The sequence below is a fragment of the Leptodactylus fuscus genome, chromosome 6, assembly GCF_031893055.1.
Source record: "Leptodactylus fuscus isolate aLepFus1 chromosome 6, aLepFus1.hap2, whole genome shotgun sequence".
In the NCBI taxonomy this organism is placed as follows: domain Eukaryota; kingdom Metazoa; phylum Chordata; class Amphibia; order Anura; family Leptodactylidae; genus Leptodactylus; species Leptodactylus fuscus.
The window spans coordinates 75,701,570-75,725,335 of record NC_134270.1 but is presented as its reverse complement, the minus strand read 5'-3'; the positions used below and the strand labels follow the sequence as shown (position 1 = coordinate 75,725,335).

General features: G+C 42.4%; 1 protein-coding gene and 1 long non-coding RNA gene across 3 annotated transcripts in view; one reads left to right on the top strand and one right to left on the bottom strand.

Moving 5' to 3' along the window:
• Positions 1–23,766, bottom strand: part of LOC142210868 (uncharacterized) — an 892,280-nt gene that overhangs the window by 567,352 nt on the left and 301,162 nt on the right. The gene's annotated exons all lie outside the window — the stretch shown is intronic.
• Positions 1–23,766, top strand: part of TBC1D17 (TBC1 domain family member 17) — a 49,446-nt gene that overhangs the window by 17,220 nt on the left and 8,460 nt on the right. For both annotated transcript variants that reach the window (XR_012717000.1, XM_075280289.1), the window contains exons 6-16: positions 6,603–6,714; positions 8,168–8,329; positions 8,549–8,680; positions 8,891–8,994; positions 10,248–10,342; positions 12,785–12,901; positions 13,425–13,525; positions 15,257–15,356; positions 19,003–19,100; positions 20,996–21,112; positions 22,496–22,582. Coding sequence is in view for 1 of the 2 variants with exons in the window: in XM_075280289.1 (XP_075136390.1) it covers positions 6,603–6,714; positions 8,168–8,329; positions 8,549–8,680; positions 8,891–8,994; positions 10,248–10,342; positions 12,785–12,901; positions 13,425–13,525; positions 15,257–15,356; positions 19,003–19,100; positions 20,996–21,112; positions 22,496–22,582 (1,225 nt within the window). In the remaining variant the exon portion in view is untranslated. The remainder of the gene's footprint in view (positions 1–6,602; positions 6,715–8,167; positions 8,330–8,548; positions 8,681–8,890; positions 8,995–10,247; positions 10,343–12,784; positions 12,902–13,424; positions 13,526–15,256; positions 15,357–19,002; positions 19,101–20,995; positions 21,113–22,495; positions 22,583–23,766) is intronic.

The window sequence follows — 23,766 nt, the reverse complement described above, 5'->3', positions numbered from 1 at the left end:
ATGTATGGAAGCGGCATGGAGACTTTGCCGGCGGCTGCCGCTTAACTCCTCGCTTGCCGCCGCTTCAAGTCTTATATTTAAGCGCACCGGACTATAAGGCGCACTTTCGATTTCTGAGGAAATCGAAGTATTTTATGTGCGCCTTATAGTCCGGAAAATACGGTAATGTACTGTCCATAAAACTGCAATATGTGAGGAGTTCATACATACCACACATGTATATATTTACAGGGGCGGGTGTTAAAGAATCGCCAAAATCGCAGAAATGCGCCATCCCATTTTGTGCATGCAAATTAAATAGGACTTTACATAAAAATGTTATTTTCCATCCCCCTATAATAATTTTAGCAATCTATACGTTCATCTCTAGTGATAACCGTTATTACTATTATTTTAGCGTGTAACGGACATCACTAGAGACGTATTTTACGGTAGAAAGCTCAGGTATAGACAGGACAGGGATTGGGTGAAATGTAAACTTTATTTGCGACTTTATGTATATGTTGTGTAAGTGTTTGGTGCGACTTTTTTTTTTTGTCGCTGCGACCTGGACAATGGTAAACGTCTGGGTCACAGGGCCAATAAACTTCCTGGTTATGTTCAGGAGGTATAACATAAGAATACCCCACTAGTAAAGCTCAGGGGGGAATTACATTATAACTGTATGTGACAATCAGAGACAAATGTATAGTATACGCTCTGATTGGCAGGAGAAGGGTTAATAGGGACAATAGAGTCCCTGCCACCCCCCTCCTGCTGTCACACACAAGTTATACAGAGAGTCAGATCGTTTCTCTGTCTCTCTCTCTGCTGCACTGCTCCATGTCCCTCTTCCTTTCTTGTTAGAGATCGCAAATTGCTTGCTTAGACAGGAGGGGGGGGGGGGACACTTTGGAGCTCTATATCTTTGGACTGCATCAACATATCTTGATGCTTTCAATTGCATTTTAAAGAGGAGAATCTCATCTTTAAAATGATATCAAGAACTCGATGTTTGGATGTACAGTTTTGGAGCGATTCACTGTTGAAACGCTGTCGGGAATTGAGATCTGCAGTTGGATCTCAATGCCAAATAGTGTTTTCAACAGTGAATCACTACAAAACTGTAAGTAAAATCATCAAGTTCCTGGTATCATTTTAAAGATGAGAGTCTCTTCTTTAAAATGCATTTTAAAGCATCAAGATATGTTGATGCAGTCCAGAGATATCGGCATTAGTAGGGAGGACGTAGTAACTACGTCCTCCGCTACTGAAGTGCCACCTTGGGAGCACGTATAGCATACGTGCCTGGCGATTAAAGGGTTAACACAGCATTATCGAGATATACAACCATATATAGAGCTGAGCTGTTGTACCTAAGCCTCCCATATAAAAATAGGTATATTATAGGAAACCCTTTGAAAGCGTTAAGTTAGCACTGTGCCACAGTGTTATTAACAGGTTAGGAGTCATGTTAACCTTTGCTATATCTGTAGTTAGCCAAGGGCTCATTGTATAGAGAAGACGAAAATTAGGCCAAGTTCACATCTGTGACAGGCACTTCACTGTTCGTGTAAACCGAGGGACCCGAATGACGGAGAGCCAGACCACTAAATAGAAGTTACTTGCAGACACTCGCAAACCCCATTGACTGTAATGGGGTCCACCAGGTGGCTGCTGTTTTCTTCAGCGTAGTATAAGGCGTAATGTGTAGTGAAATCTTTCCTATAACCATCTGGGCCTTCTGATGTGATCATTTGTGATGGTCACTATTGTTGTTTTTTTTTTTTTTTTTGTTTGTTTTTTGCTTTTACAAGATTAAATAATAGCAGTTTTTGCTACTAGGTACATGTCAGATGCCAAACTGTGTGTGGAACCTCAGTTTATTCATGTAAAGACTTCCAGCTGGAGTTTTTTACAAATTCACATGAACTGGCAGAAACCCAGCGGAACCTATTGTAGTCTATGGGGTCCACGGACTTTCGTGAATAACCGCGCTTTTTTTTTTTTTTTTTTTTTTTTTTTAAAGCAAATTAGGTTTCCGTTGGGGGAGTTGCAAAGCGGAAACCCCCTCAATGGAAACCCAGGAGAACGTCTGTGTTATGTGTCCTGGGGCGAGAGATATTGGTGCCGTTGGTTTCGATGGGCGTTCCTGACAGTCTAGGTGGGTTGTGAGGACCGCCCCCCCTCCCGACAGTACTCGTCCATAGACTAATACTGGGGGTGTTCCTCATATCTCAACATCATCACTGTGTGGTAAGGAACGCTCCCTCTGACAGTAGAAGGCTATGGATGAGTAATATCATGGGGAGCGTTCCTGATAGCCCAGCTAGTCTGTCAGGAACGCCCTTCTGAAAATGGGCAGAGATTGGTGCCATTAGTTTCCAGCCCTGGGGCTCATAATGGGAAATCCAACAGTGCACTGAATTCAACATGATGTTGGCTTTCTAGCGGTATATAAAACCGCATGTGCATGAGGACATGAAAGGTCCTCTTTAATGGAGATGGCAGACACCCTTGCACCTTGATTTGCAGGTCACTCGGAGCAAGGGGGATGGGTACATAGTAAACTACTGCCCAAAGTCCATACTGAACAACACTTCCTATGAGAATATCAGGAGTGTGCACAAAGTTGCATTCAATTATCATATACTATATTCATGCTAGTTATGGCACTATCTTACAGATGGCTCTTATAAATGCAATGTACTGTGTATACTAAATAACACAAGCTAATCTTTACACAAGTCCCTCTCCTCTCATTCATATTCAGTGTCAGAAGAGTTAACTCATTTCCATGTCTTTTCCCTGCTTGTCTGATAAAAACAATCCCTCACTAAGTCCAGTGAAGACACTCCAGACAGTGTACACAGATCTGAGAGGAGATAAATGTCTTTGTAGAGATAATGTGAATGAATTGCCTGGGCCACCCACCTATTACATACCCTCCCAGCAGTAAGGAGGCATATATTAACTAACAACCAGATATAAAAGATAGGAGCCCCCTAGTGGCAGCCCTTTCAAAAGCTTTTTAAGGGTGGGGAATAATCTGATAATAAACATATCTTTTTTTTAAAATGAATGGATGGGGTATTTTATGAATTGAAATTGTGTGAAAAGTTAGTGAGCATTTAAAGAGGACCTTTCATCAGATTGCGCACAGGCAGTTCTATATACTACTGGAAAGCTGACAGTGCGCTGAATTCAGCGCACTGTCGGCTTTCCCGATCCGTGCCCCGGGTAAAGTGCTATCTGTCCCGGTACCGTAGCGCTTTACAGTCAGAAGGGCATTTCTGACAGTTAGGCACTGCTGGGCAGAAGGACTCCCTTCTGACTGTAAAGCGCTACGGTACCGGGACCGATAGCACTTTACCCGGGGCACAGATCGGGAAAGCCGACAGTACGCTGAATTCAGTGCACTGTCGGCTTTCCAGCAGTATATAGAACTGCCTGTGCCCAATCTGATAAAAGGTCCTCTTTAAAGTAACCACCGCCATTTTATTGACAATGTTGTTTTCAACCTGTTTTAGATTTTCAGTCCAAGGCAGCATTGGTTCTGAATAAAGGGAAGATCTCTAGAGCTCTGCAGAACTTTTTTGGGATCATGGGGGACCCAGCAGCCATTCCCCACCTATCTAATTCTTACATCACAAATTGCTTTTGCTTTGTTTCCATAAAACCAGGGAACCCTGGACTTTTTTATTGTGTGCAGATTGTTGTTCTTCCACTTTCCTCCCCGTCAGCATGCTGTGAATCCAGCAATCCATGCTTTGACATTGACTCTTAATAGCGTTGTCTGTGTCATCACAAAACTCCTAAGTGCTGATGAGGAGGCCATGGTCCTTGGTTTGATTTGTGCTGCAAGGACAGAATAAGAGGGCCGGGATGGATCTCATTAGATACCAGGAGATAAAGACAGTCATTGCATTGTCAGTTGCTTCACTTTGTCACATCCTGCAGCATCAATACCAAGCAAAGCTGCGGCATAGCAGTGCTCAGACCTGACGGCCCATATTATCTGAGGTGAAGTGCTGCATTTCCGTCTCACACCATCTGGTTCACATATTATATAACTCCTGATGCCTTCTCTTTCATGTCTGTAAGACTGTTCTCATCTTCGCAGAGTCTGTCAGAAATTGCTGGATGAAAAAACAGACAGACTGACCCCCAAAGTCCTTATTATAGTTAATGGGGTCCCTCAGGCTCTGTTGTTTCCTGGCGCTGATGACAACATAGTGCAAACTCTGTCCCCTTTACATACAAGGTCCATTCTTGACCCATAGTTTTCTGCTATAAAGGTTTTTGTACCCGTTGTCATTTTTGCTTCACAGTATCTACTTGTTATAACTAACCTTAAAGGGGTTGTTCGGGGTAAGTTAAAACTTTACCACTAAGCTTAACCCCCTCCCCCCGACTAACTTCTAATTTTACTCCTTTTAGAAAAAAAAAATATTTACCCATATGCCAGGGGTGGTCGCCCAAAGCACATTTTCTGATTTCCTGGTGACCTTCTGTTTCACTGTTTCCTGAGACGGGTGGCCAGCAGTACTCCTCTCTCCTCTCCCCCCATCCTCCTCATACTCACCAACGCTCACTTCCTCTTCTTCTGCTGGACGTCGCTTCCTTCACAAGGAACCGGTGCCTGCGAATAGAAAACCAGCAGAAGCAAAAAGAAACAGCATTCTATTCCATATGCGTGGCTCCTGCCGGTGTTCTATTGCACAGGCGCCAGTTTCGGATACCAGATACAGGCAGAAGAGGGGACAGTGGCACTTTAAAGTCTTCTCCAGGGCGAGAAGACAGGTAAGTATGATGAGGTGGGGAAGGGGGTTGAGGGACTGAGTTAGCTAGCTAGGTAAATAGGGCTAGTAGTCTGTGGGCTAGCTAGCGAAAAGGGGGAGGTTGTGAGGGAGGAAGTGAGAGGGGAGATCTGAGTGAACTGCAACACTTCATGGTAGTCGTAGTCTAAGACAGCAGGAAGCTACCCCTGTAAACAAATGCAGAGGATACCAGGATCTCCCAGAGAAAGCCAGAAATCACTCAAAACACTGCTAAAGGTATTTGGGAGCATTTATTAACCCATTGATAGCACTAACATACCTTTTTAACAATAAAAATAAAAAATTTGCCCCTTTAACCTGCCAGCCATTGGCAAACAAACTTTTAACTTGCTAGCCAATGGTTTGTAGTGGCCCTTAGGCTTGTCTTACACGACAGTAAGTTTAGTCTGCTATTGTGGTTTCTCAATTGCGGACCATTTGCGGACACATTGTATTCAGCGCGGCCGCTTACACTACCGGATGTTTTATCCGTGGTGTGTTGTGCTGTGACCGGGGTCTGCACTGAATACAGCAGGTCCGCAAAGTCACGGACATTACAGCACTGCACGGATTGTCCCATAGAACACTATGGGCACGTGCAGCTGGACATGGATGTCTGTGGAATGACTGTTTGAAATGAAATTTAGTGTCAGCAAATTGCGGACCGCAAAAACCACTTAGGTCGTGTAAGACCCGCCTTAATGTTTTCCCTCATTTGTCGCTATTTAGTATTGGCAGTCACCCTGGCACCCCCCCAGTACTAATATAGTGAAGTGGTTGTTAATAGGGCTGAGATTGCAATACCTGTCTTAAGGTGGCCCGGGCCATGGAAACATCTGAACGGACTGTTCTGTGCTTTTTCCATTGTTCCCAAAGAAGTGAATGGGATGTATGAAAAATGCTTTGCAGGGGCCACACGGTTGCTCAGTGGTTAGCACTGCAGCCTTGCAGCACTGGGTCCTGGTGTTCAAATCCCACCAAGGGCAAAAACCATCTGCAAGGAGTTTGTATGTTCTCCCCGTGTTTGCATGGATTTCCATTCCATATTCCAAAAAAAAAAAAGACATACTGATAGGGAAAAATGTACATTGTGAGCTCTATGTGGGGCTCACAATCTACATTTAAAAAAAAAAAAGAAAAAAAAGAAAAATGCTTTGCACAGCAAGTTCTACTGTTTCCATTCCTCTTATTTACTTTTTCGTTGTTTCTTTATCTCCCATAGAATTGCTCATGCGGTTGTTTCCATTAGGCAGATAGGTGTTCTGATGTCAGCCATGACTGCTCTTCTTTAAAGGATTTATACCTCTGTATTACTACATGCTACTTATACTGCAGAAACATGTTTCACAGAGCTGTACAAGGAATGCATTGCTCTTATATTTTTGGACTGTTCTGTTTGGAACCCATGACTATGACTATGGAGGAGATTTATGAAACTGTATTTGTTGCCCAGAGCAACCAACCCCTTTCATTCTGTATTTTACTTGTTCTTCATAATAAATGAGGCGCATCCTCCAGCATCACAGGGATTGTCTAGACCAGTGTACTAAATATAGGTCTAAATAAATCGGCCCTAATACTTACTGGTGATTGTTTTCCTATTTAAAGGGAAAATGTGTTTTAATTTTGGTTCCGTTTTGTTTTATACGGTGATGGTCCACCCCAAAACTATGGGTAGACTATCTAATTCCAGCAGCATTTCAGTCTAACCATGTTTGACCATAATATATCAACTAATATATTTAGTTTGCTCGTATAGTTTAGTTGCCCTTATAATGTCAATCTTTTTGTTTGTTTTTTCAGGTCTCCGAAGGATTCACGCCTCTTTTTGGTCTACCCACATGACTCCCATGCCCTCTCCCACTCATTCGATGAACTCCAGATGTTTGATGATGGTTCCTCTGACTTGGTTTCTGTAAGTTTAGCCATCATGTTCTCTTCAAGATTTCCTTTTCTTGAATTCATGAAATTTCTATGGAATAACAATATTTGTCTGTTTAAAGGGATTCTATCATTAAAGGGGTTGTCCCATAACAAGGATCCTAGCTATACTGCTAGTTTATCTGGATATAAGACTTCTTAAAAATACATTGCTTTAGCAAAACTGCTTTGTTTGGCCGCTATCTTAATTTATTCACTTCATTGTTTACATGCGTTTCTATGACCACGGCCCTGGACCAGGGGTTTATCTGCTCTGTCCCCAAGTGACTTAGCTGCCTGCTCTCAGGGGGGGGAGGGAGGGCCTGAGTGCTGGGAGCAGCTCTGAGCTGTTTATGTCTCTGCCACAGACAAGCAGCAGAGCTCCTCAGATAGGGGAGGGGGGAGGTGAGATTTCCAGGATTTCTGAGCTCTTATCTCCTGCTCTTCCACTTACGAGTCGGTTTAATTTAATTTGGCTGAGATAGGGAGTCCAGGACCTCTGTATGTATTACAAACTGACTCAAATCCAGCTCTGCTACATCAGCCTCTACATCAGCTTCATACTGTGGTAATTCATTTACAACCAATCCCTCATTACTGACTGCAAAGATAGCAGAGCAAGTGAAACCCCACCCACCAATGTGCCGAGAAATCCAGGAAGTGAAGAGAGCACACAGCCTGCAGGCTGCTGAACAAACGTGATGGGAATACCCCTTTAAAATTCCCTTTTTTTTTTTTTTTTTTAAATAATTAGATGTAGGAATGGCCTTAAGAAAGGCTATTATTCTCCTACCTTTATTATTCTGATCTGCGCCACCGTTCCTGAGAAATATCTTTTTTCTTCCTTATGCAAATGAGTTTTCTCGCAGCACTGGGGGCATCCCTTGTACTGTATGAAAGCTCTCCAGTGACACCTCCATCTTCTTCTTCGGACCGCCTCTTCTTCCGCGTCACCTGACTGCGCATGTCCGTCAGCCATTTTCCTGTGGCCGACCGACTGCACATGTCCAGTGCTTTTGAATGAAGACACAAAGGCGCAAGATAATTTGTGGTCCAGAGAAGAAGATGGAGGTGTTGCTGGAGAGTTTTTGAACAGCATAGGGGACACCCCAGTGCTGTCTGAAAACTCATTTACATAAGGAAGAAAAAAGATATTTCTCAGGAACGGTGGCGCAGATCAAAATAATAAAGGTAGTTGAAGAATAGTCTTTCTTAAGGCCATTCCTACGTGTACTTACCGTAGTTAGAAAAGGGAATCCTAATAATAGAATCCCTTTAAGGCTGTATTGCGTTGATCAACACTCGTTTGTATCGGCCTAATTATACCAGCCCAAACTGTGCTGACGATAATCTGTATCTTTTATCTGATCTATTTGCTGTTTAGTTCCCATGTTATCACTTGTTCATACAGGAAAACTTTTTTTTTTAATTTTATTTGACATATCCAGAGATTTTTCCAAGATCCATATTCTGCAACATTTGGAGGGTTCTCCAAAGTTACCAATTTTTTTCGTGGAGCATTGCGGCACCAGGACGGACATCACCAAAGACCCTTATCTGAGATGGCTGTCGGGCTAGAGGATGAACCAGGTTTTGAAGTCATCACTTGTGTGAGTATTCAGGGCCCGGGATTTAATCTTCGTGTATTGGAGACTGCAATGTGAACCCCTGAGGACTGTGGGGCGTATTGAACAAGGTTTATTAAATTAAAGGGGTTTTGTAATTGCAGCAGGTTTTGCTTCGAGTTCAGCATGCTAAGTGTTATAGAGGTTTGGGTATTGCTATTGTGGGTTTAGACCGTAAAAATGATATCCAGAAATCTATTTCAGCAAGTGGAGCTGGGCGAGCGTCCAGTTGTACAGCGCCAGGCACCTGTCAGCGAGCAGGAATGGGAATCCTATATTAATTCTGAAGGTCAAGTGATGAATGTGGATGGTGTGAAGAAGAGAATATTTTCTGGGGTAAGTGCGGCTGCAGAGCAGGGATGAGATCTATACACTGCAGTATTCACTGCAGTATATGTGGTCCAAAGCATCTGCTGCTTGTATGCAATTCCTTCCATACACACAAGATGGTGCCATTTCACAACATTATCTACTTAGCACACTGCAGATATTGCACACTGCCGGCATCTACTTAATGAAATGTGCTGCTGTTCATTTGATTTTTAGGGCTTGTGTCCAGGGCTTCGAAAAGATGCTTGGAAGTATCTCCTCGGCTATTATCCATGGGATAGCACAGCAGAAGACAGAAAATCTTTAGTACGGAGAAAAACGTAAGCGCTTCTGCAGATAGTAGTGTTATGTGTGAGTCCCCTAGTGAGCAGTATGGGTAGTGCAGTGTTTGTGCAGACACTTTTATAGTGTATCTGCAATTCTGGTTTTGCTTGTGTTCCCTAGAAATCTATACATGCCGTGCTCAAACTGCATAAAATTATTTTCTTTCCTTTTTTTTGATTTTCATTGGCTATTTTCAATTACACAACCTTATAACTGCCATTACCTTGCTCTATTGTCTGTATAGTACAGGTCTAGACTGGTTGCTAAGCATACACTTCCTAACACAGCAGTCCCTTTATATAAGGTTGTCAGGTGGATCAACCAGTCTGATTTTTTTTTTCAGGTCACTTCCAGAAGGCCTGTAAAATATGGGGTGAGAAGTAGTTGTCTAAAACTCCATTGAGGAGGGGGACAATTTATGGACTTGAAATTATGATCTGCCATTACATTACAGGGAGCCTATTCCATACTACCTCCCATCTCCAAGCATATACAGCAGCAACCATCACATTGCAGAGCACATTACAGTGATAATGAACATATCCTTATTATTTGTTACTTTTGTAGATTTGGAGAAAAAAAAAAACGTTGAAGTCTTATGCAAATGAGGTAGTTGGTGCAATGGGGGCAGGTCTTAAATTCCCTGGAGTATTGCAGTTGTTACTCGAGTGGGATGGGTAATGGGGAGGGTCAGTTCCTACTGCATACAGTGGCGCAGGCAGGAGATAGTCTGAGTCGTCCATGTAAACCAATTAACCAGTATAACATAGTTGTCAGGCTGCTAAAGGCAAAGCCATGGTTCTTTTATCTCCTATGCTGGTCAGAAATCCAGCACTTGTATCACCAAATTGGAGATGGAGCTAATGTTTGACCAATGACAAACCCAGGCAATGATTTTTCTTGTATTTACTCCACCAAACTAAATAAAATTATTTAAACACCTTTTCTGAATTAGAATATTTATTATCCCCCTCCCCCCCACACCTGTGACCAGCCTAGGTGTACAGTTTTAATGTAAATTAGCCCCAATCCACAAATACTTCACTGTTGAAAGCCATTGATTATGTAGTATTGTGATATAAATGATGGAGAAAGTCTAGGGATAGAAGGGTTAATGCAGCCTTCCCACGCATCTTACAAATTCCGAATGGTAAGAGAACCAAGAAAGCGGGCAGATAGCAGTGGCTTGGTGCCATCTCCGTGGGACACTGTTCAACACATGTTCTCGTGTTTGTCTTGCTGGTTCCAGGGACGAGTATTTCCGTATGAAGCTGCAGTGGAAATCTGTGAGTGAAGACCAAGAGAAGAGGAATTCTCTGCTGAGAGGTTACCGCAGTTTGATTGGTCAGTATTACCGTAACATTTTGGGCTTGCAGAGGTATAAGAAGTTAAAGGAGCAGGAGCATGTGTGGCAGATTATTAAGAAAGGAGGAGGAGAAACATTCCCCTTGGAGAATTCTTTCTTGTTATTGGGGTCCTTTCACAATAAGCAAATCACAAAGTGTTCCTGTGCTTTGAGCCCCAGTTAATAGCTGGAATTTGTGAGGAAACAAGGCAGTAAGCATACCTAAATAAAGCCTTATGCAGTGGCAATTCAAATCAAGGGGCTGTCTATCTAATGCAGGAAGTGCTGGGGCCTCCCGAATTATAGAAACTCTTTGTAATCACTCCTTACTTTATCAAACTGATGAGGATTCAGGACAGAGAACCCCTAATAACATTTATGAAAATCGGTTTTCTAAACCGGATAACCCCCCTTCAAAAGGAAAATCATACCAAGTCACACCCCTGACGTAGCACTCCCTATTAGATGGTCTGTAGGAAACCTCTTTGTATTATGCTATGATTGTAGTATGCAGCTTTTGGCATTATTAAGAAACCTGACATGACCAGATATTCTCATGTGGTGCCATCTTATTAGACTAGGAGGCACCTTAATTTGCATGTAGCACATGGAGTTATGGGGTTATGAAGTTTAAAAGGGGTAAAGCCTGTCTCATAGTTCTACCATTTTGTTAAAATATGCCATCACTTTATAGTTGGTAGGAGGCAATCCTCTGTTACCCTTTTCATTCCTAACCATGAATGGACCCAAGAGATGATTTAGTACTGTGAGTCCTTCCCTGCACAGCAGCTATCTGGATACTCGCATTATAAAGTGGAAAAATCCTTTAAAAAGAACCTATCGCCACATTTTAACCTGTGACCCAATGTAAAACTTGGATTGTGTAGGTCCTTAAAAATGCTGAGGTTTACATTATTATTTTATATGGTGCAGTATAGGGATATGAGCCCCCATACTTTTTTTTTCTTCTTCCTGCTGTCAGGTAGTTTCATGAACATTGAAGAGGCAAACAGTTAGGGCAGGGCTATATATTAGAGATGAGCGAACAGTAAAATGTTCGAGATTCGATATTCGTTTCGAGTAATCCCTCAATATTCAACTACTCGAATCGAATATGGAACCCTATTATAGTCTATGGGGGGAAAATACTCGTTTCAGGGGTAGGCAACGTTCGATCAAATTATACTTACCAAGTCCACGAGTGAGGGTCGGGCTGGATCTTCTGAGAAGTCTTCTCCGTGCAGCTTCCCCGCGGCGTCTTCCGGCTCTGAATTCACTCTGCCAGGCATCGGGCCTGGGCAGAGCCGACTGCGCATTCCCGCACTACAAGTGGGCATGTGCAGTCGGCTCTGCCCAGACCCGATGCCTGGCAGAGTGAATTCAGAGCCGGAAGACGCCGCGGGGAAGCTGCATGGAGAAGACTTCTAAAGGTAGGAGAAGAACCAGCGTTGATTGGCCGACTGTATAGCATTCGGCCAATCAATGCTGGTTCTGCATCGAACTTTTCCATTCGAATAGCGAGTGGTACTCGATCGAGTACGAGTATTTCGAATACTGTAGTATTCGATCGAATACCTACTCTATCGAATACTACTCGCTCATCTCTACTATACATTGTTTCTAGTTGTGATTCCTGTTGCATTGTAAAGAATACAGTGCGACTCTAACAAATGTAAGTTAGCGGAGTTACATTGTGATCCCAAAGATGGGGCATCCTTTACATCTAGTTAGGGGGGGCAATGGATCAAACAGAAAAACAGATGATGACATGACTAAAGTCTGAATTTGGACCATCAATAATTTCCAGAAGGAAAAGTGATGAAAACTCAAAGTACTTTCATACCACTTACTAGAGTCTTCATAATGTCAGGTTTTGAGTAACAGAAATCTCAGAGTTGCGCCAAAGGTGCTTGAGCTCTTGTTTCTGGAAATGAGACTTTACCAATGATATTTTCACACATGTATTTGTCACCTGTCAGAAGATGATTTTGCCAAAAAACATTCTTATGTATTGCATACATGTATAATGTAGGCCGTGTAAGGGTAGGTTCACGCAAATGTCGTAGGATGAGCGTAACAGACATTAGGTATAGAATGCACATGGAGCACCCTCCAGATATTGTCCATCTGCAGTCACTTGCATGTAAAATATCAAGACTGAAGCTTTGTTCTGTCATGTTTTTTCTTCTCTGATGGAAGAAAATGTCCTACATGCAGGACTTTATTCACCTGTAATGGAGGAAAGCTTTGTCAAATTGTTTACATTAGAGTCTATAGGAACAGACAGAGACTGAGGGGGCTGCGTTTGTGTTCTTAATGCTATCTATGTAATAGTCTATTTCTTTCATCCCACCCATGACAGTTGAGAGCAACAGATGGTTACAATTGTAGTGTGAACCTACCCTAAATGGTAGTTTTAATATCCTGACCTTTTACTGCAGAAAGAGATGTCAGTCGTACAGACCGGAACAACAAGTTCTATGAAGGGAATGACAACCCGGGACTTGGCCTTCTTAATGATGCCTTGATGACGTACTGCATGTATAATTTTGATCTGGGTATGTATTGTGTAATATTTAGTACAAACACCCTTAGTATTGCTTCTGACAATGGAATTATTGAGGGCGCTGTGATATATCACAGTTATATAGGAGGTTATTTACCCCCTACTGTATATTGTATCAATGCTAGAAGTCATTGAAGAGATAAAAGCACAGGCCGCAGTCTGTGTAACTGAATGCATAGTGTCTAATGATTTTCAGTAGAGGCTTTGTTAGTCATTGTAATGCACACCTCAACTGCTGCAGAACCTATTTTTTTTGAGGGCAGGCAGAAGTTATAGATGTTCAATAATGTAGTGAACTGCCTCTTCATAATGCGGTGCTATAGCAGATGAGGTATGTATGCCTGGAAAACAGATGGTCACTGTGTAATACTAGTGTACAATAACTTATTAAACTTCTAATGGAGATCAGACTTTTAGTTTTTTTCATTTTTGACCTCTGTTATTGTGTGTATTCTGTATGGATCACTAGGATTGTGGGGGGTGCTAATGACTTGATATTTGTTTTTATTGCCTAGGTTATGTTCAGGGAATGAGCGACCTCCTTTCTCCCATACTATATGTCATGCAGAATGAGGTGGACGCCTTTTGGTGCTTCACGGGATTTATGGAGATGGTGGTAAGTTCTTTACTGTGTTAAATGGAGCACCTGTTCATAGACCCTAGATGTCTGGGGGGCTAGCAGTACTATAGCTTGAGTGAACAGTCCCTTTTAAAGGAGTCCATCCGCAGTTTTGACCGTGCAGACCTAGAGATCTGTTTAAACATGCCTATGGAGGTGGTTTTAGTATCAACATCATGAGAAAGAGTTTTAGGTGGAATCAAGGCTATAGTATACACAAGCATCTGCCCTCAAGTGTTTTTTTGTTTTTTTTTTAAATAAATGGGAACAAAGTACACAAAAACGCCATATTGTCTGGTTTCTGCAAAGTTATTGCTTACAAAATGACTGATAGGTTGTAGTGTCCTTGTTGAGGTCACTTAACAGGGTTGTGCTATTGAGGGTTCATGTGATGCGGGATATGATTGCTGGAGGTCTGTCTGCAGGAACCCCCAGTAATGAGGACAATGAGAGACCGGAAGTTCACATGTCCCCTCTTTGTCAATGCAACATAAGTGTGCCTGCATAACCAGTACTCCATTTACTGCTATGGGGCTGCCAGAGGTTGCAGTCCTGGCAGAGTAGTGAATGGAGCGTCAGTCATCTATTCACAAGGAGTAGGCATGTGGGCCTTTCTGTCCTCCACCCTTCCTGATCACTGGTTATTGGACCCAAGTGTATAGGGGATAAGTATACTTAGTATCCTAAAAGATAGTACCATTATCTTTGGCACTCTCATTGAATTGAATGGGATTGCTGGCCACCAATAGTCCTGCTTACATTCAGCCTGGCTGTGGTCAGTCTGAATGGGCAGTAGGGAAGAAGAACCCATCCCCTCCATTTTCTGGATTAGTGGGGGACTTACTGATCAGGAATTAATCCCCTATCCTATGGATGACAGATAACTAGTTTTTGTGGAATAACCCCTTTAACTGTCAGAAACACACAGAAGACAATTGTGGGAACAGTGTTTGATTAAAAAGAGAATAAGGAATGAATAATCCACCAGTGATCCATAGGTATGCTTAAACAGGTCTCAAGGTCTTCTATATAGTGAGGACAGTAATTTTGTAGGGTCTAAACTGCTGACAGAATTCCATTCATGTCTAAATCCACTTTAAACATAAAAATTCAGATGCGACTGCAGTTAACTCTAAAATATCTCTATTTACCCCATGTTACTTTGTTAAGGATGCTGAAATATGAGGAGCGTTTTGTATAGGACTGAGGCTGTAGATCTGCTTTCGCTGCCTCTGTACCTGCCTGTGACATTGAGCCAGATCTCATCTTCCACATGGAATGATGTATTGAGGATAAATGCAGTCCCAATAATAATTCACCTTAACTTTACTTCCAAACCCAAGACAACACCAACAAAATAAACCTAAAAGCAGAGGCAAGTAAATGGATAAAGTCCCACTCCTCCACTTCTGAATGAAGGAAGTCCTCGTCCTCTGTGTTAGATTCCTCTAAATGGAGAAATCCCCCTCTGCAGTAGAGACCTCTAAATATAGTTCCTTACTCTATATCTGAGACCACATAATGACGACAGACTATATATCGCTTCTTTTCCCTGCCTATCTCATAATCTGTCATCTGACAGGTCCCATTGATACCCATCTAAAAGAATTTTACTATATGTATAACCACATAGTATTTGCTGACAGCTACTGTTACCGCTCAGTACAGTCAGTGCTTAGGGAGAGCAGCTTGTGATCAATGCATTGATTTGTTTCTTCTGCATCTCAGCACCACAACTTTGAGGAGAGCCAGGAAAGTATGAAGAGACAGCTGTCCCAGCTCAACCTTCTGCTACGTGTACTGGATCCTGTGCTTTGTGATTTCCTAGGTTTGTATCTTAATCTGTGTCTTATGGAGCTTGTTGTCTGAGGTGTGTCTTGTACAGCTGTAGTGCAGGCAGAGGTTTGCCTGTAAATAGGTCTAGTCCTAGCACCCCCCCACCACCACCACCAATTGAAGATTAGGTGGTGGGGGGGTGACCCTTGGTGATCAGCTATTTGAAGAGGCCACAGTGTATGCTTCACCTTCAATTGATAACGTCTCTTAAAGGGGCTCTATCACTAGGAAAAGTCATTTTTAACTAATCACACCTTTGCATAGCCTTTAGAAAGTCTATTTCACACCTACCTTTTGTATGTAGATTGCCTCAGTGATTTCTAAATAAGTCCGTTTATATTCATATGCTAATTAGACTAGTGCACGTTAGATGGTGCACACCTCTCTCTGCTGTTTCCTATGGGAGGCTGCTGCTGATGACTCCTTTCCTGTTTGCTTCACACACATAGAAGATAATAGAGAGGAGGCTGCTGGGAACTTCCTGAGCTGGCTGGAGGCTCATTAGCATATGAATAAAAACTGACTTATTCAGACACCACTGAGGCAATCTACATACAAAAGGTAGGTGTGGAATAGCCTTTCTAAAGCCTATGCAAGCATGTGATTAGATAAAAATGACTTTTCCCAGTGATAGAGCCCCTTTAATGACAGGCCATCAATTGATAAAGACAGAAAAATATCTTTTAATTGGATTAATTGCTCAGCCCTACCTTGAACTCATTTCTACTATACCATTTTTACATTCAATAGTTTTTTTATTGCTTTTTTTTTTTTCTTAAATCACTACCTTACATGATATTTTACATCAAACATATGGAACAGTGTCCAGATGCAATACAGGTACAGCAGATAAACTTGCAAATTATACAGGTAGCCTTGAAATGGTATCGCTGTATGTCAAGTGAAACCAATAACCGAATCCATCTAATGGAATACTAGATGTGATTGTATCGACCACTCTTAAAGGGGTTGTGTACCTTATGGATAGGAGAGAAGTGTCTGTCACATTTCCCAGCAATGAGGAGAATGAGGGACCAAAAGTCTCCTGTGACTGACAAAATCAAGTAGTATACTCTTATCCAAAATCGCTGGCCTGTTGGACATACTCACTAGGTATGTTAAATGGTACCTTTGTTCCTGTGTTCTGAATCTTATGAAGTACAGTGGAGAAGCTCCAGGATACGTTTGACATAATCTGGAAGGCACAAGGAACCAATGTAAGTTAAAGGGAGTCTGGCAGCGCAAAATTGAGATCTAACGTAATCACAGTACCTTGTAAGGCTGTCCACACAGTTTACAATGTTGTATTTCTTATTCAGGATCACTTTTCCATTCTTGTAAAAATTATCCTTTTTTCCGTATTCAAATGAGCAGAAAAGGCCTTTAGGGGCATTGCTTTCTATCAATGGGCTTCATTATCAACTGCTGCTAAGCTCAACCCAGTAACTTCATGGTTGCCTGTTTTGATGACCTGTGCATTTCTGGTTGCCTTTTCCAGCTTCTGTTTCATATTATATAAAGTTGGCTTCTCAGTGGCTGTCCATCTTATCGAGGTCCTCTGAGGGCGAGGTGGATGCGATCTGTTTCATGGTAGATGTCTACTAACTATGTGATCGGAGTCTGATTTAGTTCCTAGAAGCCTGCTTCCAGGTCCACAACTGACTCCAGTAAAATTAACCCTCCTTGAGTGGTTTTCCAAGTCTTCAAGTTTCTTGTTGATTTGCTGCAATTGTGCATACAGATCAGGTATACTACTTGCACTATTGTTGACATTTGCCAGTATTGAATCCAGTCTAGATTCAATGGAGTGTATTTGTTGCCCCAGGTTTTAAAATTCAGATTTCTTGTTAGTGGATAGCTTGCAGCATGTCTCTTCCAGCTCTTTTTGGAGAAAAGGGGGTAATGAGGACTTTATCTCCAGAGCAAGGAGATTATGGTGGTAAGGTCAGTTGCCTAAGAGGACGCCTTGGCATTGTTAAATCCATAGATGAAAAGGGGGCAGACAGCAGAATCAGATATGCTAGACTTTGGGCTCTGGGCCAACATTATGTCTATTGGGGTTTCCTAGGGCCTTGTATGTCATCTTGCTTGGAAGGAAAGAGAGCACATGGTATTTGCTTGGCTCAGTGGTTAGTGTCTCTGCTAATAAGGATAAATCCTAACAAGAGAGTTGAAAATGAAGACATAAATTTTACTGAAAAAAATAAAATAAAATTCCTAAAAATATATGTAACTCTACTCTGTTCTTAAATATCGGAATTAGGAAGTTATTTTGAGTTACCCATGTGTGCGTATCCTTTAATGAGAGAGGTGATAGGTATCGACAGTGGCCCCAAACCTCTTAATTCTATATATCTTAGATATAGCATGTTGGATAATTATTATTACAAAATCCCCGGTTTAGACTCTTTAAACCACTGTTACCCAACACATATGTGGCTCACACTCCTGGGTAACTTCAGTGGCTAGCACTACAACTTTGCAGAGTTGGAGTCCTGGATTCGAAATCAGCCGAGGACTACACCTGTAAGTATTTTGTATGTTCTCCCTGTGTTTGCGTGGGTTTCTTCCCACATTCCAAAGACATACTGAATATAATGATCTAAGCCAAATAAAAAAATGCAGTCTCCATACTTGAAATTATTTCTTTTTAAGAGTGAGAGAGGATGGCATCTTGGGTTGTTACAGGTAGCTGTTGTACCGCTGAGTCCATGCAGGAACCCATATTACATTATACTGCTATACTGTGCTACTAATGTAGGAGGAGACTGGAGAGGTCCGTGCAGCCATGAAGTGTTCCCTTGTGACTAGCTCAATAGGGAAACTGGCCTGTAATTGGTCCCTTAAGGAAAGTCCAAGGCAAAAGGCGTTCCTCTGTGTTCCTTTTTGCACTGAGAGTCAGGGATTGAAGTTTTGCAGCTTGTTGCGTTAAATGGGACAGCTGAATGCCAAGATGGCCAGTAGAGGTAGGATTTGGATCTGGGGGTGAGAGCCAGGAAATTCACTGTGGGAGTTGAAGTTGAGGACTGGAGACTGCTTCTGAGACTCACATGTGGTTTTACTCTCTGTAATTCCGGCAAAGGGCACAAGTTGATGGGTGGACAGTGAAATCAGGGATCTACTTCCCTGGTTTGCGCTGGCAGGTAAACAATTTTCTAGTCCCCTGGGTGTCTAAGTGAAGCGCGTCCATCTGACTCTCTGCTTGGCCATAGCTTCTATACATTTTATTGTTCACTTAGTTAATGAACTTTGGTAATGAAGCAGTTTGTATCATCAGATTTTACTCTCCCTTTTTAATAGTTAATTAAATTTAATGAGCAGTTCCATGTTTTGCCATGTGTTATTATAGATGTATTTTACAGCATGCCTGCCTGAACACGGCACTAGTAGGAACCAATGCTTAATGGGGATTTCCATCTAGGACAGACCCCTTTCCTGTTACAGCTCCCAAGTTGCTGGAGTCTAGATGCTAGAACCCTAGGTCATCACTTGTCATTACTGCAGAAGCCCCACTTTTGTAGAACAGATGCTGATGGTGCGGCTTATGACCAGACTGTCATGCACTGCTGATAAAAGTGGTATTTCTTTTTAATCATAGTAAATATTTATGATTTTTTTTCTCTCTTTTGTTCCTTTAGATTCCAAAGAATCTGGAAATCTTAGTTGCTGTTTTAGGTGGTTGCTCATTTGGTTCAAAAGGGAATTCTCTTTCCAAGATATACTTCTCTTATGGGAGGTGAGAATTAGTCACAAGTGGATTCATGTCTTCTATATGGAGCCCAGTGTTGGCCACCTTTATTATGTCCTTTTTCATAGGGATGTCATCAGCAGGGATTGGCTATTAATAGTCTCACGATGGAATACAATGATGGCCCACACACAAATAAGAAGGGCTAGAGATCCTTTTATAGTAGTCATACTACCTAAGGTTGTCTTAATAGGCATTCCACTTATAATCAGGCAGATGGTTGTTGAATTATTAGATTACAGATTAAAGGGTTTGCATTGTATATAGTTTAGCTGGCATTACTGTCAGCGCCGCACCTCCCATGAGGCGACCTGAAGTGAGTGCTTCAGGCGGCGCTATGTCAGGACCCCAGGGAGGGCGGCATTTTTGATTACCTAAGCTTAGCACCGAGCGGTGGATTGGGGAGGCCACTGGAGCAGCGCTGCTCCAGCAGCCTCCCCTCACGCTCAGGCAGAGAGCAGGTCATCTCCGTGCCTGCTCTCTGCCTGCGAACGGTGCTAAGCCCTGCCCCTTCGCTCGACCACGCCCCTTCGCCCGGCCCCTCCTCTGGGGGGGGGGCTTTCTGTAGTTCGCCTCGGGCGGTGAAAGGGGTAGGTTCACCCCTGATTACTGTACATCAGTATATGTACAAATTACACTTATGACACTAGCCAGTTACTGCAGTCTTCTTTAAGTCCTAAAAAAATATTAAACTTTTCAGTGTTTTTGTGCATATGTATGCATTTATTTTATATACCATAAAGGCCAGGCACCATGTAATAAGACTCAGTTCTTTATCGTTGTGTTGGAAACAATAGTTAATAGTCTCAATTCCAAAAGAGTTGTGTTAAGATGTCTCACCTGCCTTACATATGAACTTGCCCAACCTTGGGAACATGCTTATGCCTGTCACGTGGACAAACTGTCAGGGTATTAATGTTTGCCTTAGCTGTAAAAATGATCAGGCCGTATGTTGTCTACATGACGGGTGCTGCCATGTTACCTCTGAGGGATGGGGAAAGCTGATATTCATATGATTGCCAGACAGGACATCTGCCGCATCTGCCACAAAGAGTTGGATACCACACTCTTCCAGTCACATGTCCTTTGGACACAAAGAGAGTCAAAGCAAGAAATGAATATTGAGTCTTGTTAGTAAGTCTATTGTGTACTTCTCATACAGACATTACCCTATTTTAATTGACGGAATAAACTCTTTACTTTACATTTAAAGCATGACCATGACTGTATTTACAGTCCCAATATTTCCACATTCTGTCACCAGAATCCAGTACATCCACCCAGCCTGCATATAGATGAGGTCAGGGCCATCTGAATTAGGCCGTGTTTTCCCCTTGTAAGTTGGTGCCTCAGTTACTGAAATACTGTTGCTTTTGTCCATATGCTTATGAACTCTTTAAAGCAATGAGGGTATTACTACTTACCACTTTGGAGGAATGAGAGCGTTGTTGTTTCTCCAAAGTGCTCTTTTGCATATTGACAGAAACCACAATATCTGGGCAATGGAGACCCTGATCCAAAAGGGGAAAGCACTGTTGTGTTAGGGTCACCTGAATCAATTCATTTGTTTGTTTGGGTGGATTTGCTAGGTTCTGGTGACAGAACCTGTTTAGGTAACAACATTGTGAGTGGTCAGTGACTTTAAAACCTCCCAATCTTCATAGTAGTGAGAATCCATAGATTATTGTTCATTAGAGTAATAAATCCTATTCCTCATAATGTTGAGTATTGCTCTGAACAGCTTCATGCCTCCCACATATCAGATGTTTGGTGTGAAAATCTAGACACAATTCTTCATGCCAAATTTCATCCAAAATCAGATCTGTTATAATAATACTCATGCACATAAATAAATGATCTTTCTTGTTTGTGTTTGCATCAAGGTGCTGTGGACGGGGTTACCATGTCCTAACTTTCATCTTCTTGTTGGTTGTGGCATTCTTGATTTGGAGCGGGAAGCATTAATGAACTCTGACTATGGCTTCAATGAGATCCTCAAAGTGAGTGAAACAAAGCCTCTCATCCATCCAATTGTAGTTTTCTCTTGCAATGAAAATTTTATAGTTATATAAGCTGCCAGGGAGGTGGGGGGGGGGCATAGGCCATATGTAAATATAAATTGAAGTCTGTCGACAAGCAGACTGAATGAGGATTAGGTTTTACATTTTAGACATAATCTCTTTATATGATGTTTTCTCATATTACAACCCTAATTTTGTAGTAAAAAAATTCAAAGGTAATCTGCTAATAGGGACCACACTCTTCAAAAAAGAATGCAAAAGGCAGCGCTCACCCAAAAAAACAGTCTTTATTCGGCACAACGCGTTTTGGGCTCCTCAGGCCCTTTTTCAAGTGCAACAAATTTCCTTCCTCTGAACAATGTTCTTTTTTTTTTTTTTTTTTAATCAAAGGTAATCTGTCACTGAGATTTGGGATACTGAGGACTTTCCCAAATCATCCTGTTATAAAGCCGTCCGTGCCTGCAATCAAAATGCTCTATATTCCGCCTCCTGCGTTGGCACAGTTCTTCCCTGATGCCAGAGGCGTCCACCTCACCTTCAGTGTGCATGCCTTGTACCTCTATCACTTGTGCAGTGAAGCTGGGTTGTACGTCTGACTCATCGAACAAAAGAGCATCATAACTATTCAGTGTAACTCGCCTAGTATACAGGGCTAGTTCACACAGAGATGTTTGGCAGCTGATTTTGACGCGGAATCCGCCTCAAAATCCGCTGTCAAAAACGGCTCCCGTTGACTTCAATGGGGGCCGCTCGCTTCTTTTTCCCGCTAGCTAGTAGCAGAAAAAATAAGTGACATGCCCCTTCTTCCCGCGGACTCCGCGGCTGACTCAGCCGTAGCGTCCACAGCATGAGACTTCCTCCCGATTAGGCCCATTCATTCGGGCCTAATCTGGAGCGGAATGCCGTGTTAGGATGTTGGTGCACTGCATCGGCATTCCGTTGTGGCTAGCTGCGCGGTATGCTCACACGCGGAATCCATTTTCTGCCTTGTGAACATACCATAAGAGCGTTTAAGAACGCTGTAGTTTTTGCATTTCACTGTAGGTGCACAGCAGGGTATTGGTGCTGATAAGCCATGTATATGGTCAGCTTTAGTTGTAGGTAAGGTGCTGGTCACTGTGTGTATGGTGAGGGGAGTAAACAGAATTGGTATACAGTGCTGCTGCTTAACACACCTTTTGTGAGTGACATATTTCCTTCTAACAAATCTCAAGCATTGATGACTTGTATGAACTGAAATCCAGTATGCCTATATATTCTATTCTTCATTTTTTCTGTTCTCTGTGATTAGTCTCTCTTGGTATATTGAGGCTCCTTCTGCTTTACAAACCTTATGTATCTGTTGTCTTTGTTCCTGTTCAGCACATTAATGAGCTGACCATGAAGATGAGCGTGGAGGACATTCTGTGTCGGGCTGAAGCCCTGAATCAGCAGCTGGCACACTGTCAGGTGAGTACAGGGGTTATTGCTGCTAGCGTTGTATCCCTGCCAGTGCTTGTTGACCTCTCCATTGCCTCTCATTCACCAGCCAGCCCTATATTGGATTAGCTTGGGCTTTGTAGTATCTTGAGTCTGTTATTTTGGAAGGTCTTGTCACAGGTATTGTTGTACTTTGTAAGAGAGGGTCAGCTTTGTCTCACTCCTTGTTGGTTTGTTGATTATTTTGTATTGTTGCTGCTTGTGTTAAAGAAGAACGCCCACAAAAACAGTTTTCCATCCTTGCACCCCTCACCCAACTGTCTGTCACTTTCCAGTCGTCTTTCGTATTTTTCTGCTCTCGTATCCCTACAATAGAGTGTCTCCTCTCTCTAGAAGTATATAGTAAGGCAGACTGATCTGTGAGCGCCTTCTCCTTAGTTGTCACACAAACTCTCTACTCTACATCAGTTAGTGACAGGAGTTTTTGTCCCCCCTGTGGAGAGTCTTTGTGGTGCAGTCCGTGATACAGGAGCTATTTTCTCTCAAGACTACAATGGATTGGTTTAAATCAGGTGTGTCATAGATCCAGTAGTTGGCGCTGCCTCGGCTCCAGGAGTGTCAGCTGTGCGGTCTGCCAGTCTCTGCCTGCCATCACAGCTAACACACCCAGAGCCTCACCATTTTAGTGTGTTGAATTGTTGAAGTAGAGGCTAACTATGCCTCCTCTATATACAACCCTAACCTGCATAGTCTGAGGTGGATACAGCAGGTGGTGCCTTATACTAATAGTCACTGGACGCAGCGCCACATACTGAGTCCACAGCATACCAGGCAGAACCTGATCTTACTTACTCCATTCTAGTATCTACCATAATTCCATCTATACTTTGTTAGGTCTGTGAGATCACATAACTTAGCAAAGGAGAAGAATTCAGATAGAAAGGAATAACTGATAAAAAGGCATTACTGGCATTCATATATACACTGGGGGACTAGGTATACAGCGAATGAAAAACAAATTCCTGAGAGTTCTTCTTTAACTATAAACAAAATAACCTTTGCCATTTGCTGCCAATATATTCCACTGTACTTAGTTCTAGCAAGCTTCAGCCTGAAAACAAGGTATGAGTTGTCATTTATTTATAAGCTAGCACTCATTTCCTGAAGCTTTCCCTATACTCATGCATGTGTCTCCAAAAATGTGGGGAGAGGTG